Source organism: Uncinocarpus reesii, genomic scaffold, assembly GCF_000003515.1.
Source record: "Uncinocarpus reesii 1704 scaffold_1 genomic scaffold, whole genome shotgun sequence".
NCBI lineage: Eukaryota > Fungi > Ascomycota > Eurotiomycetes > Onygenales > Onygenaceae > Uncinocarpus > Uncinocarpus reesii.
Genome location: NW_003052500.1, coordinates 5,984,424 through 5,999,178, shown reverse-complemented (window position 1 = coordinate 5,999,178; position 14,755 = coordinate 5,984,424). Strand labels below are relative to the sequence as shown.

At 49.4% G+C, this 14,755-nt stretch overlaps 7 protein-coding genes and 1 non-coding gene across 8 annotated transcripts; 6 read left to right on the top strand and 2 right to left on the bottom strand.

The window, feature by feature from the left end:
• Window positions 1-107: 107 nt before the first annotated feature.
• On the top strand, window positions 108-1,526 carry UREG_02276 (uncharacterized protein; the record flags this gene model as incomplete). Its single annotated transcript, XM_002542714.1, has 3 exons — window positions 108-161; window positions 278-984; window positions 1,115-1,526. The coding sequence occupies 3 exons, from the start codon at window positions 108-110 to the stop codon at window positions 1,524-1,526; spliced, it is 1,173 nt and encodes a 390-aa protein (XP_002542760.1).
• Window positions 1,527-2,150: 624 nt separating this feature from the next.
• Window positions 2,151-3,695, bottom strand: UREG_02275 (uncharacterized protein; the record flags this gene model as incomplete). Its single annotated transcript, XM_002542713.1, has 2 exons — window positions 2,151-3,455; window positions 3,519-3,695. 2 exons carry the CDS (start codon window positions 3,693-3,695, stop codon window positions 2,151-2,153), a joined length of 1,482 nt encoding a protein of 493 aa, XP_002542759.1.
• Window positions 3,696-4,261: 566 nt separating this feature from the next.
• Window positions 4,262-5,228, top strand: UREG_02274 (uncharacterized protein; the record flags this gene model as incomplete). Its single annotated transcript, XM_002542712.1, has 4 exons — window positions 4,262-4,611; window positions 4,666-4,909; window positions 4,978-5,038; window positions 5,104-5,228. 4 exons carry the CDS (start codon window positions 4,262-4,264, stop codon window positions 5,226-5,228), a joined length of 780 nt encoding a protein of 259 aa, XP_002542758.1.
• A 687-nt stretch (window positions 5,229-5,915) lies between these two features.
• On the top strand, window positions 5,916-7,803 carry UREG_02273 (uncharacterized protein; the record flags this gene model as incomplete). The annotated part of the gene is made up of 2 exons (XM_002542711.1): window positions 5,916-6,197; window positions 6,265-7,803. The coding sequence occupies 2 exons, from the start codon at window positions 5,916-5,918 to the stop codon at window positions 7,801-7,803; spliced, it is 1,821 nt and encodes a 606-aa protein (XP_002542757.1).
• An 834-nt stretch (window positions 7,804-8,637) lies between these two features.
• UREG_02272 (uncharacterized protein) lies at window positions 8,638-9,309 on the top strand (the record flags this gene model as incomplete). The annotated part of the gene is made up of 2 exons (XM_002542710.1): window positions 8,638-8,841; window positions 8,995-9,309. 2 exons carry the CDS (start codon window positions 8,638-8,640, stop codon window positions 9,307-9,309), a joined length of 519 nt encoding a protein of 172 aa, XP_002542756.1.
• A 912-nt stretch (window positions 9,310-10,221) lies between these two features.
• On the top strand, window positions 10,222-11,116 carry UREG_02271 (uncharacterized protein; the record flags this gene model as incomplete). Its single annotated transcript, XM_002542709.1, has 3 exons — window positions 10,222-10,279; window positions 10,364-10,488; window positions 10,535-11,116. The coding sequence occupies 3 exons, from the start codon at window positions 10,222-10,224 to the stop codon at window positions 11,114-11,116; spliced, it is 765 nt and encodes a 254-aa protein (XP_002542755.1).
• Window positions 11,117-11,338: 222 nt separating this feature from the next.
• UREG_02270 (uncharacterized protein) lies at window positions 11,339-11,992 on the bottom strand (the record flags this gene model as incomplete). The annotated part of the gene is made up of 1 exon (XM_002542708.1): window positions 11,339-11,992. The coding sequence occupies one exon, from the start codon at window positions 11,990-11,992 to the stop codon at window positions 11,339-11,341; it is 654 nt and encodes a 217-aa protein (XP_002542754.1).
• Window positions 11,993-14,609: 2,617 nt separating this feature from the next.
• On the top strand, window positions 14,610-14,681 carry UREG_08033. Its single transcript has one exon. It is a non-coding gene; the product is annotated as a tRNA-Trp (tRNA).
• The last annotated feature ends 74 nt before the right edge of the window (window positions 14,682-14,755 follow it).

The following is a 14,755-nucleotide window of genomic DNA, read 5'->3' as shown; positions in this document are numbered from 1 at the left end:
AGGCTGAGTCTCCCATGTTCGTGCGGTATGCCCTGATACGCAATACTGGCCACAATTGCACGCTATTATTGGCGGTGAGGCCTGGTATTTACACAGTCTTACGAAACATGACTGACGGGCAACCCCGCAGTCACGTGGAGCTCTGGAACATTATTTTCCCGGTATGGCGTGTATTATCTCCGTTATCAAAATTACAATCGTATTTTCAATATTATTTCGATTGACGACGGCGGTGATGCGCTGATTTGGGCCGAATCGGATACACTGCCTTGACTAGAATCACTTGTTGTTACCCGCTGTACACGCATTTGCACTTGGCGTTGAAGCCCTTTTGAAGGTGTGCGTACACCCCGCCCATCACTATCGCCGCAGATATTCGATTCAGATGTCTCCCCTTCCCCTCCAGGGCTTCGACGACTATGCCACCATAGCCCAGCTCGTCCAGCCTCCGCAGATCCCTCCGCATCGCTCGCACGATCCGTCGAATAATCAAAAACGAACGGATCCCTTCCAGTTTGGCTCTCGATACCTTGAAGAGGGTGACAACGTGTTTGAATTCAACGCCTGGGATCATGTCGAAACGGATGAAGATTACAAGCAATATACGGAATTACAAATAGCCAAGCAGCGCGAGGAGCCAGTCTCAGACTTTGACCGTCAGCGGTTCAATTCTGACCCCGCGAAATGGTGGAATCTATTCTACAAGAACAACACGAGTAACTTCTTCAAAAACCGGAAATGGCTGCAGCAAGAATTCCCTGTCTTGGTGGACGTTACCAAGGCTGATTCTGGTCCCAAAGTCGTCCTAGAAGTTGGCGCGGGAGCGGGGAATACGGCGTTTCCGATTCTGGCGAATAACTCCAACCCAGACCTAAAGATACATGCCTGCGACTATTCCAAAAAAGCAGTTGAAGTAATAAGATCGAATGAAAAGTACGATGAACAGTATATCAAGGGCAGATGTATGGGACGTTACAGCCGAAGGTGAGGATTCACTCTCGCCAGGGCTACCAGAGGAGTCGGTCGACGTGGTTGTGATGGTGTTCATATTCTCTGCTCTGGCGCCGGATCAGTGGAAACGCGCTGTGTCGAACATTCTACCCGGGTCCTGAAGCCAGGGGCCCAAGTTCTTTTCAAGAGACTACGGTCGTGGCGACTTGGCCCAAGTGAGGTTCAAAAAAGGGCGGTATTTAGCGGAAAACTTCTATGTCAGAGGTGACGGGACCAGGGTTTATTTCTTTGAAAAAGCCGAACTTGCACATATTTGGGGCAAATGGTGTCCACAAGCGGGCTTGCCAGAATACCAGGAACTGCCCCTCGAGGATCCCGAGGCTAGCAGCGTTGGAGAAGGTGCTGCATTTGAGATTGTTGATCTTGCGGTGGACCGACGGCTGATTGTGAACCGCAAAAGAAAACTAAAAATGTATCGATGCTGGATGCAGGGCCGTTTCCGAAAGAGGGAGAGTCCACCGAACGGTGCCCGTGTTATGTTGACCGCAGCTGAAAAGGGCGAACCTGGAAACTGACACAGCATGGACCAGCATATCATTTCCCTTATGCCGTGGCCTAAGATTATCCTGAGCTCCGTCTTCCAATATAACCTTTAGCTCCACGTTTTGCAAAAATTCTGAATTCAACGCCTCAGAAAGGGTTATATGCTCTATTGATGTAAACGAGGGCGGCTACCACGGGTCTGCCATATTTCTCGGTGACGTCCTCTTTTCCAGAGGATGGCCTCACCTGAATTCACATAGTAAGAGCTGTTGGAACACAATATCTGCGATAGATCTCTTGCATCTAAAGACTTTTATAATGTTGACAGGTGTTCAAATATTAAAGTATCTGCAAGATGATAAAGAAACAGCGTATTTAATAGAGTATAAACTTTCTTTTCTCTATCCCCATTGCCCACCATCTACCTAGCTATCAATGAACAAACCGCTTAAAGCAGCATCTTGAAGTTTAGAACAAATCAAACAATATATACAAATATAAGTAGGACATCGAACCATGGCTTATCGGTTTCGGGGTCCGAAAAGTCTCATTAGCTTTTTTATTCAAAGTGAAAGATACAAGCAAACCGGGAATATTGGGAGAAGTATGTCAGGAACTTCGAAATATCCATCGCGAAGGAGGTATTATTTATTGAATTAGTAAGTCAAAACTGGGCATTCACCCTGAGCACGGACGAAAGCCCCAGCAAAAAGATCCTGCATCGCATGATAATGGAACAAGATCCCGCCTAAAACAGCTAGATGCCAAATGTTATGGCTACCGCCGATATAATCAAAGAAACCAGGGCGCCAGCGCTCAGGAATTTGGGAGGCGTAGATACAGGCACCGGTTAGGTATACCAGAAGACTCTTCATTATGGGAGAGTAGAAATAGAATGGCCAGGCTAGGCCACGGGTAATGCTTAATTGGACCATTGGCGCGAATCCGGTTAGGGCGAGGGTCACGTAGAAGGCCACGCGCGCCCACGCCATATCGGCACGATTGAATGTGGGGTGCCAGGGGAGAATGATGCCGGCGATGCCAAGGGAGGAGGTCATGAGAATGTATATCCAGCGAGAAAGGGGCTCGCAGTAAAATGCCGTGTATTCAGTGGTAACAATGGAGGCAGCGACAAGAAAGGATATCCCTGTGTAGTCCACGCAGGCGAAACGTTCCATAAGGGACTGCGACGCGATGCCATTCATAGTGTGCCACACTGTACTGCACACAAGACACTTGCAGGCCGCGATAAAGAATATGGCGGCAATCGCAACGTCAGCCTTCGTGCTGAGAGTAAAATTTGGACTTAACGGGTAGAAATAGAATGCCACAGCCAGAACGATGATTAGGCCAATCAGATGCGACCAGATGTTGACGAGCTCGTTTGAAAAGGTGAAAACAGACGTAACGCACTCGATCTTGGATGTTGTGAACCGGTAGCCGTCTAAGATATGTGGGTTTACTCTCCAGGGATGCGGAAGATCCGCATACGTGATAAGACGTTTTTCCTGGGCTAACTGAATCGCCCGTTCGATGTTTTCTCTCAAAGCAACTTGGGCGTGCCGCGCACGCTCGCGAGCATGATGTAAACCCGAATCCACAGCCCGCCAACCATCGTCAATGGCGCCATATATGCCTCTATCCTTGACAGCGTGCACGCTCGCTTCTAATTCTGACAAAAAGTTCTCCATCAGTCGCATACCGGCTTGGGCTTTCTGATCCAGTGTTTCTTTTGTCGCAAGGGCATGGCTATATTGTTCCTCTAGCGTCTCCACAACGATTTTTGCGCGACGCTTTCCCCCGCCCATTAACTCCCCAGATGCATGGCAGCATTTGTCTCGAACAGTTTCCAAGGCCGCATACGCTCTTTTCAAGCCGGAGTCAATGTCTACCATGTGAAACTGTCTGTATTCCTCTAGCCACTGCAGCCGCCGTTCCATGTCAGCGAGAAAGAGTTCGACCTAGGAAAAGCGGTCAGTAAGGATCATCAAAGAGTAAGAAGTACGGCTGGGTAGGCTACAGACTCTGAGAAATATAGCGTCGGCATCGTAATCGCAGGAAAGTCTCCGCGCAGCATGAAACGAATGCCTGCGTCTCCGATTCCGTAATATTGCCGCGGGCGAGAGTAATCCAGTGGCTGCATTGATATCGTTTTCATTTCCGTGAGATTCCACCGTCATGGACGGGCTTGCACAAGCCATCTCGTAAGTCGGGGTATGCAAGAGCAAAAATCGCTTTTATGAAAGGGGCCGATGAAGTGGGCAGCGATAGGAGCACCAGACAATCAACTGGAGGGGAATCGAGTAGTTATCATGTCAGAGGGAAGAAGCAGTAGACACGGGTGTATCGGTAGGGAGGATATGGACGTTAAAGAATTCCAGAGGACGACTGGCAATCGAGGAAGCTAGTGGAAGGGGATCCTGCAGTGAAAGTGGGGGTTGGGATCGTTGAGGGAATTCTAGTTGAAGAGAGGCAATCAGGTCGTCCGCTACGTGGCGTCGGATCTTCCACCACGACGAGAGGCGTTTCAAAGGGGCCTTTCCATCGCCGACGCCATTCGTTCGCGGATATGCCCTTGTTCTTGAAGTCGCAGATTCTGTGATGTTTCTCGGCTCAACGAATTCCTTTATTTCGGGATCGTCACGGCCGCTAGTCCCGATACGCCGTGATTAGGTAAGCCGGTTGAGCCAGTTCAACTCTTTGATGAAGCTTTGATGAAGACCAGTTGACCATCATTGTGGCATCCCTGTATGACAAACTCCTAAGGATGGCCGTCAACGAGATTGTTACAGACCCCTTGCTGCTCCCGGTTCTGGAAGCGAGTGCGGAGACTCTTACGCAATGCCAGAATCTCTTAGCCTGCCTTGACCCGACTGCTGTTACCTCCCCGCTGCCGCAAGAGACAGTTTTGACCATCTCGAAACAACAGAAGCTCGTGTTTGCGTTGCTTTCGCAGCTTCGGGGGCTGAATCGTGAGGCTATCTTGAACGTCCGGGCGACCAAACAAGCCACCGCCGAGGCCCGGCAGGAAATCGATCGGCTTCACCTCCACCTCCAAAACTTGTACTATGAGCAAAGACACCTTAGCGGAGAGATTGCCGCCTGTGAATCATATGAGTAAGCCCTGTATCAGTCGTTCGTGGGAGATACGTATAATTAACGCCTCCTTAGCCACTCTTACATGTCGCTTCCCCTAATTCCCGTGGAAGAATTCCTCGCTCTCCACCCAGAGCATGCAAACTCTGACGCAAACGAGCTCATGATTGCACGAATAAACCATGAACATGCCGAACGAGAGAAACTAGAACAAGCTAGGCAGGAGTTGTTGAAACGAAAGCAAGCCTTGATAGCTGAGAACAAGAAGCGAAAAGACGACCTTGCCAGTTTGGATTTAGATTTGGAACGTTTCATTGATGTGAGTTCTACCTTTTTGGTTTCTCTCCTTGTGGTCATTGGATTTCGGGTTTAACTCGGGTTTTCCAGGCTGCGAAGCCGATCCAGAAGCTTTTTGAGAAGGAATACGCAGTGGGAAACCGCAAAGCTAGTGTGGATGAGAGATGATTTGGCTCCCTCGGCTCGATTCGACACGATTTTCCAAAGCCGTCACAGCCTTTCCCGGAATGGAGGACTCGAAACCCGACTCGACGGCCATACCTATTCCAGGCAGCGACATAAGTACCTCGCATTATTCCGAAGCTCCTTCATCTCTTCTCGAAAGCCGCGCTCAAGAATAGGATTCCAACTGGGAAATACCCGGCTGCGTCCAAGGACAAAAGACTTCCCTGGTGCCAATGTAATATTGGAATCATATGAAGACGTTCTGCGGGAGAACATGGGGGAGATTGGTTTACCGTTATTATTGACAAAGCCAGGCTCACAGAAAATGGCTCCTGGGGGTGGAGCTACCATTCTTTGGCCACGATCCTTTTAAGCAGAGGGCCAATTGCGTTTCTGAATTCCATATTCATTTCGATATTCAGACCTTTCAGCTCATCACGTTTATGTATACAGGTCTTCATTTAGGAATACAGAGCCCTCTCAGTTATGCGGGTGTCACTAGTTCGGACCGTAATGACAGTTGGGAATGATACTTCCAAATGCACATGATTTAACAAAGCAAATATAAGGATCCTAAATGATATTTGATATGCAAACGACAGTCAATGAAATAGTCGTAATAACCCAACAACTACCTCTTACTACTTCACTCAGATGTCAATTGTGCTATTTTTGCTCGTCAAATGTGAATTCCTTGTTGCTTGGTTGGAGCCTCTCCCCCTGGATTTGCATTGAGGTGTTAATTCACATCACCGCCAAGCTACTATCAGTTGTCCAGATCAACCTCCAGAGCACTCGGTAGAGCGAAAGAATCAAGTCGACTTTCCACTCAGTCTCGAAGCTGAGCGGATCATGACTTGATGATGCCGGGTGAACATGGAGGCACCGGAAATCAGTTCTCCAAAATCAACCCGATTAAACCTTCCGAATCGACAACCGGCGTCATGACAAAGGAGGGCAGCATGTCCATTGCCCACCGCGCTCCGCCGCCTGAGAAACTGGAGTCGCTACGCACCAGATCACTCGTGATATCCGCATTCTGGGCGGTGATCGTATTCTTGGGGCTTCCGATGTGGTGGAAAACCACGTCCATCTATCGCGCTGGACTCCCTTTCAATGAGATGACAGATTGGGCTGCCGGGAGGGTAGGCACATTTCCCGATAGCACCTCCAGCAGCGAAGAACGAGATCTAACCTGCTGAATTATTATAGGCCTGTCGACCGGTGTTTCCACTCCACATCCAAGTGCACGCGCCTTCGATCCATGGCCAAGATGCGTTGAATTTGGTCCAGTCGACACAGCATGCTCTTGATGACTTGAACGACTTCTCCGCGCATCACCTTCGACTCGAGCTTGTCGAGAGCTTACACGCCTCCAATGCCCAGTCCACAGATCATATTCTATCTGATATGGTGGTGAAATCCTCGCCAAATACGGCCCTTACCGTACGACTTCTCCCCCGCGAGAACGTTACAGCACCGACAGCTCGCCTGCACGAATATTCCGAGCACTTGGACATAATCTATCCGTCGAGCCAATCGTCGTCGTATTCCTCTCTCGCCACGTATATTGCTAATGAGTTACAAAATCTTTTTAGTGAAGAAAAGGCTACATTACAGTATATTCTCTCCAAGAGCAATATGCTGGGACCCACGCTCCAGCCATCCATTACTGGCAGAATATCGACACAAGGGTCACAGCCGGCACATAGCAGCAATAAAGAGCAAAGAAACCCCGTTATTAATTCTTTTTCTTCAGAACTGATGGAATCAATCGCCCGGCGCATTGGTCGATCGTTCAAATACGCCGACACTTACCATTTGAGCTTCTCGCTTTTTACTCCGGGAACCCAGCCTTCCTCCTGGGACATCGAGCCGGCATTGCAGGAGTACTTGGTACCATTACTAAAGGCCTTTTCTCCCATTAGCAACTTCTCCATAAATACCCAAGTACAGCTCTACGCCACATTTTCACCCACGTTCACACCTCCAGAATACGAGGAAAGCCGTGGAATATGGACTCTCAAAAAGGAAGATCTTAGCGCTTTTATCAACGCGGCAGAATGGCCCCTGAGTCCAAGCATCGGTGGCGGTCCCACAATGAACTTCATCCTTTACGTCCCTGCAGCAACGCAGTCACCGCTACTCGTCAAGGAAAGCCTGGCAACAAGCTGGCTAATTCCCCAATGGGGTGGAGTAGTGATCCTTAACCCACCTCTCTCTGCTACTACTGAATCACCTACAAACCCAGCCCATCTCACCAAGGAATCCCTCCATATACCCCTCTCTGCATTCTCCCACCAACTCCTCGCTCTCCTCGGCGCCCCTTCCTCTCCATCTTCTCTACCCTTACGGCTCCAGCACCTGATTCGGATGCAAACCGCATCATTGCTTCTCTCCGCGTCATCTACGATGGGATCTCTCGCACGACTCACACGCTCGCTTCCATCTATCCCTATCCCTGCCACCGTCGCAACCTCGGTATCCCGCACCCTCTCCCATCTCTCGTCCGCCTGCGACTTTTTAAAAAACGGAGATTTTACCCAGGCGCTTGCAGCTGCACGTGTGGCCGAAAGAGAAGCTGAAAGGAGTTTTTTTGAGAAAAGCATGGTGGGGCAAGTGTATTTTCCAGACGAGCACAAAGTCGCAGTCTACTTACCGCTACTGGGACCGGTTGGAGTTCCGCTGGTGCTGGCGCTGGTGAAGGAAGTCAACCGGCTAGTGCTAATGTGGAGGGGAAGAAACCAGTAGGAGCATTACCTTGGGCCCCCTGGCTTCTACCGAGATCTCCATGTTTACTATATGTTTACCTGTTTTAAGATCTTCTGTGATTATAACCTGTCTTACTATTTTATATATCCCACAATGCAGCCAAAACATTTTGATAAAACTATTTCAAGAATGTATTAAAGTTGAGTCTGAAGTCTAAACCAAAACTAGGGTGGGTGTATCTCCAAAAAATGCTTTGAACGCTAACACGAAACAATACTCCGATAACTGCACAAACAATTCAATTTTTGTTGGATTTTTCTTCATCCCCCAGGCCTCAACGTGTTCTCATTTTGGTATCTTCTTTGCGTTGGCTGGTGTGGCGTTTCACCAACTGGATAAAACGGACTTCCTCGGCCATTTTGAAAGCCAACCCTTTCCATCATCTCGCTAAAAGTGGTGGGTGGGCGGGAATCTCTCGCGCTGATATTCCGACTTGGGCGAGCATTCCCTTCATTCAATTGAATAGGGCTATATACCCGGATATTCTCCGTATTCGATTGTTGGCGCGGATATACTTGAGCTGGCGGGGTGACTGGCATGGTCGAGGCGTCCGGAATGGTCAGGGTTAATTTGGGCGCAAAAATGCTCCGTACGCGTGTGCTCGCGCGCTCTCTTACGGAACGAGACTTTTGTCTACTTCCTAAACCTCCTTGATGACGAAGAAAATCGGTGCGTACGGAGTCTTGTGCGCTGGAAGGAATTGGGTCTGAAATTGAAAGGATAGCGTTGTCATCGGACCCTCGGCGAAAGTAGCTAGATTTGACAGACGAGCCCGCATTCTTTTCGCGACGTTTCTGCCAATAAAAAAACGCCATGCTGAGTAAAGCTCCAGCTATTAGTCCGGGGAAGAACCCCGCTGCAATTGCAGCACCAGGGAAGGCCGGGCAACTGGAGTTTCGATCTGATGATTGGCTAAAACTAGGAATCGACACAGGGGTTGTCGATACTGTAACTGTTGCGGGAGTCGAGGTGGAGGTCAACGTTGGTTCAGGCGTCGCGGTTGACGTTGGCGAACTGGTTTTTGTTGTATCGAGTTTACATCGACCATCATCACATAAATAACCATGTGGACAACAGGCATCCCCACAGCTTGAGAGAGGCTCGGTGAGCTTGGTCGTTTTGACAACGCTAGACGGATCAATCAAGATATTCTGTTTTTGTAAATCGCAGGTTATCGGTTTGATAGTCGTGCAGTCCTTTCCTTCCGGACAACAAATCAACGTCGTCGAGTCATCCACACTCAAGCACGTCGATGATTTTGGGCAACAGAAGTTGGATGGGAGTTTCGAGTCTGGACAACTTGAGAAATCCGGATCCCCGCAGGTATTGGCGAGTCTGACTGAAAGATCGAAACCAAGACCTGTCAAAGAAACGGAAGAGACAGTTAGGAAAAGCGACTGGAGGGCACAGGCGAACGTCAATCTTGATTGTCGCATCTCAAAGGCTAAGTCTGGAGTCCGAGAAGATCAAAAGTTGGTGCGGTAGGCTATGTGAGCTGGCCAGCAAAGTCAATCACCTCGAATTGATTGAAATAGCCAAAATGACACAGAGAAAGGCAACGTCCAGCTAGTCAATTGTAGGGACTGTAGAATTGAAATAGCTGCAAGAATCAACAACGACTGCACGTAAAAGAGTCATTGTTGAGAAAAAGAAAGAAAAGAGAATCAGGGATAAGAAAAAATGGGCCACCTCAGTATAAGAGAGCGGCGACAATCTCCATAACACAGCGACTGGTCTGCCCGATGCTCCTGGGCGAAGGAGCCAATCCTGGGCCTCGCGAGTTGGTTATTTTTGGCCATTCTGAGGAAACCTGAGAGCCACTCAAGCATGAGCTGCGACTGAAAGCCAGACGCACAGTCTATAATTAAGCGTTGCACCAGCTCAGGGATGCGGGCGGCTGTCGAGTCTGCAGCGTCGTCGGATGGAGTGGTTGGCCTGCAGTTGACGGCCAAAAAGTGTTTCAAGATGCTCTGCGTCAGGTGAGGAGGCGGCGAGGGAATCTGGGCGTGGTGATTGGCTGGGGTCGATAGAGCCCATGCTAGGCCCAATGCGACTAGCGCAGCTTGGCATCAATGAAATCTTCCAGCATCGCGACTTTTGCTCTGGCGGATCGATCTCGACGATTGGGCTGCGAATCCTTTGGCGATGGTTCATTTTGATTCTTCATGATACTCCAAAGGTTATTACGGCCACAGCTTGGCCTGCGCTCCGTGCCTGCGAGAAAGGTTGGCTTCCCGCTCCAATTGACTCTTATCGCCGGTGACTGACGGAGCTCCTTGACAGGCTCTCCTCTCTCAATCCCATGCCCGAGGCCTCCACAACATCCCAAAATTGACATACGGAGACAACTTCAAAGAAAATGGCATTGCGGACCTGCTATCGCCGGACGGCTTTGATATGGCGTGGACCCAATATCAGGGCTTAATGATCGACAAATTGAACTCGATAACAGCCGGTACGTGACCAGCGGGATAACCTTCCATTTAGCCCGCAAGATAGGTCGTAGTTTTGGAGATGGGCTTCTAATAAGGGCATACAGGAACGCCTGATGAGGATGTCCCCCCTGGCAACCTCCTACTCAAGTATGCTCGGGACGCCAGCGCGGCTTCACTCTTCAACTACGCCTCGATGGCACATAACAATCATTTCTTCTTTAATTGCCTTGTTAGTCTATTCACAGCCCTATCTTCTATAGATACAGCTCTCTTAGCTAACGCAAATTCTCGCACAGTCTCCTGAACCAGTTCCCATCCCCCAAAATCTCGAAGAATCCATCAACGAGTCCTGCTCATCGGTAAAGTCGCTCAAGGCGGAATTCCTCGCAACCGCCAACGCCATGTTTGGCCCGGGGTTTGTGTGGCTAGTAAAATCGAAAGATACCGCTGAGTTGAGGATCCTGTGCACTTACATCGCCGGCTCGCCCTATCCCGGTGCCCATTACCGTCGTCAGCCCGTCGACATGGCAACTCAGACAACGGGGGTTGCTGGAGGTGAAAATCCACAAGCGGTCGGGGAGCTAGTGAATAAGCAGTACGGTTCAATGGGGATGTATTCACAGAAGCATGTCCTGGCACCTGGCGGTGCTGACATTGAGCCTATTCTCTGCGTGAATACTTGGGAGCACGTGTGGCTCCGAGATTGGGGTGTTGGTGGCAAGGCTGGCTATCTCGAGGCTTGGTGGGACAAGATCAACTGGCATGAGGTGGCTGAGCATGACAGGAAGGTTGGCCCACGATCGGTGATGAGTGACAAATACAACCAGCCGAAGAAATATACCTCCAATTATATTTGAAAGTTTTTGGCTCCGGGTGTGATTGATTGTTTTAAGCGAATGTATCATATAAATCTGTATCATTTCTTTTCTCTTGTTCGAATATATGACGTCCAGGTTTCTTGTATCAATAACCGGATAAACTCTAGACGAATGGCTCCCTGTTCTCCGATGAAGAGGAAAATCTATGCCGTCACCCAGAGGCCAATCCAAACCGGCCCACATGCATATGTATCGCTATATTCACCTCCGTCGTTCCACCTCAAACACCCTCTTCTCAAACGCTTCAATCATCATTGCCGCCACCTGATTCTCTACTGCACTCATCATCGCCGCATGCATCGGGTTCTTGAACCGGAAATTCACCGCCAAATCCACCTTTGTCAATTCCATCCCCACCGCTCTCCCCTCCAGCGGCTTCAACTTCCATATCGTATCCAAATACTCAAACACGCCTCCGTCCTTTCCTTCTTCCCCTTTCCGCTGAAACGCAATCTCTCCGCTCCGCGCACCCACCGTCCACGTAGCCTCGTCGCATTCGACTTTGGAGTGGAAGGTTTCGCTTAGCGGTCCGTACCCGACAGTGAGATAGGCTTGGGTGGGATAGCCGGTGGCGCGGTCGCGCGCTGTGACGGTGGATGCGGTGAGGAGGGGGAGGAAGTCCCGGTATGACTCGACGTCGGAGATGATGCGGAAGAGCGGGAGAGGTGGGAAGGGAAGCGTTCGTGTGGCGGTGAGGGTACGAGGGGCTGGTGACGAGAGCTGTGGTGCGAAAGAGGAGAGGGAGGGGAGGTTGAAAGCTCGAGATTGAGTCGATAATCGGGGTATTGTTGTGGCCGGTTTTGTGAATTGCGAGCGCAGGAGCGGCGAAAATAAGGATGCACGGGGAGCAGCCATGGCGGAGAGGTTTCTCGGAGGAGGAGAAGCGGTTTCTAATGCGAGGAAGAGGCACTGGCCGTTTATTTTGAGCTCTTGGTAACGCCCTTGATGTGTTATTGCATGGCTTGGATCAACGAGGTATGGAGGCTCAGGACTGCGAAAGATTAGGCGAGGGTTTTGATTCCGCTCTCATCCACGGCCCTGAGACTTCTAAATCACCTCTGCCCCAATCGCTGCCACCGACTCCGGCAATGCAGTCAGTCGAGAACGAATCGGGGCTCCTGTTCGGTCGAAATCCGGCACTGTCGCTTGAAGGCCAGAGTCAAAGCCGCGCCGGGCGTCAGGAACGGGTCGGGAAAAGTTACCACCCGATGACTAGTTTACCGTTGCGATCCAAACAATGGACGAATAAACTCGCAGAGAATGAGCAGGTAACAAGCTCAAGTTTCTTACGTGTGAACACGGGGATATGGAACAATTTTCTCTCACTGAAAATATTGCTAGATCTAAAGTTGATTAAGTTTTGGTCAGCATGTCCTACCACATAAACCGCTGCACCTGTCCTGGCTCCTGAGGCCACTCGAACCCCTTGTACAGAAATATATAGCCCGTCACTACGTTTATTGTCATGAACCAAATTCCTTCAAGGACCAAAGGTAGGTATCGGTGAAGATGCTTGCTCGCGATTTTCTCCCTCCTGGATTTTAGCTGCAGCAGATAGCTTGAGGGAGGGATATACAGGCGCCATAAAACCCAAGGGATGATAAAATATCGTGGTTCAACAAGCGATGCGGTGATGAGGCAAAGGGCGGTTGACACCAGCCACACGATCACGAAACTGACTCTAACGGTAGAAGTAGCGGTGTCGGATTTGGACGTTGGCGAAGGTTGAAAAAGCTCCGCTTCCTTGGTCGGCGTAGAAGCGTTGACTTCCATTGGCCTTTTGGAATCAGGCCCGAAGCCGATTTTAGACGCAGAGAGTGTTGGACCGAAAATCGAGACAGCCATCCATGCGCATAAAAAGTAAAGAGGTGTGACAGCGTATTTGATAAATGGCTTTCGAAGTAGAATTCGAAAAACATAAAACACGTAATGGCGGTTGTCGGCAAGAGTAAATGGGTGAACAATAGTGTTATAGTGGACTGCGATGAGCATAAGGATCCCTGCGCAGACTGCAATGTTGATTCGAGGGAGCTTTTCGAAAAGGCTAGCTTTGCTAGATTTTGCGGTAACGACCTTCCAAAAAGTTATAGCCCATGGCGCAAGAATAATAGGCCAGGAAAAGAACATGAAATAGGGCCAAATGTATAGCATCTGAAGAAGATGTAAACCAGCCGTGTGAAATTCTTTATGACCTATATACGACCGTCAGCATTAAGCTTATTCTCCAAGTAATACAAAACCAACCAAGAACAACGCTCCCATTCCAGAGAACAAATGCCCCAAATGCACCAACGAGGGCCAAGTAAGGCAAGAGTGCGAAGAAGATGATGTGAATATTCGCCAATGCTGAAACTGCGATCGACAAACATGCCTTGAAATAATCTGTTGCAAAACATCAATACCAGTATTGTGCTAAATGAATTGGCCTGCGTGAGACCTTACCCTCGAAAAACGCCTCGCTCACTGGTGGATCATAAATTTGTTTGAGTCCCCAGCTAGACTTCACGATCGTGGCTATATCTGACGAACGGCATTCCGCGTGTAAGCAATGTAAGATCTTGACCACTTGTAAGCCACCCAGAAACACTGCAGCCCAAAATAGATTCGTTTGGCGAATCAGAAGAGACGCCAATCCACAGAGGGTGAACAAGACAGTCTGGTGCGAGAACAAAATGCTCCAGAGCGTATCCCCGGCATCGCCCACGCCTATCCGGCCGTTGAGCAAGCGAGTCCGCTCCAAATCCCGGCGGTAAACCTCCAAAACGACGAGCAGCGCAGCCAAGTCTGTGTAATAAAGGCCCGAGAAAAAGAATATCGGGGGGAACAGGCAGATATTCAAGGCTGTGAGACAAAGGTCCCAGTCAAACTTCCTTTCCGTCGAAGCAACTCTTGTAGAATCTAGCGAGTCCGACGTTTGTCTTATACTTTTGAGTACACTCCTTAGCGCAAATGGTAAGGAGTTAAGTAGGACCAATCCATTGATGCTTCGAAGATATGAAGCTGACAACGCCACTGGCTTATGGGATATTGAAAATCCTAATGCCCCGATAGCATAGGAGATTAGGTATAAGCCTGGCGGAGTTGTTATTTTCGGGTCCCATTGCTTCCACTGATGTTTCCAATATGCTTGCGCTTGCCGGACGTGGAAAACCTCATCAAGATATGGATTGGTGACAATAGAATTTAATTTATTCAACCAAAAAAGGATACACGTTAATAACACAGCAGATGTCAGTGAAGCTCTGACCAATCGTCCTCGAACCATTTTCAGAGGCTTCTCATCTGAGGAACAGCCTCAGAGCAGGTGAAGCCAGACGAGATGTGAACGCGATCAAAGTCTCCAGCCGAGTTACTAATCAAGCGCTGAGCCAATCAGAACGGCAGATAGCCGCATCACCCTAGCGGCTATTGGCTAGTTTACCTGAGGGTTAAGGGAGGATGTACTTTGCCGGCTAGTTTTATTACCTAATCAGGACCTATGGCGCAACGGTAGCGCGTCAGACTCCAGATCTGACGGTTGTGCGTTCAAATCGCACTGGGTTCATTATCTTGCAAAGTCCTTGACGGATATAATTTTTTTGCCTGTCTGTTTTTCGAAGGAGTCCTCTAAGGCAAGTA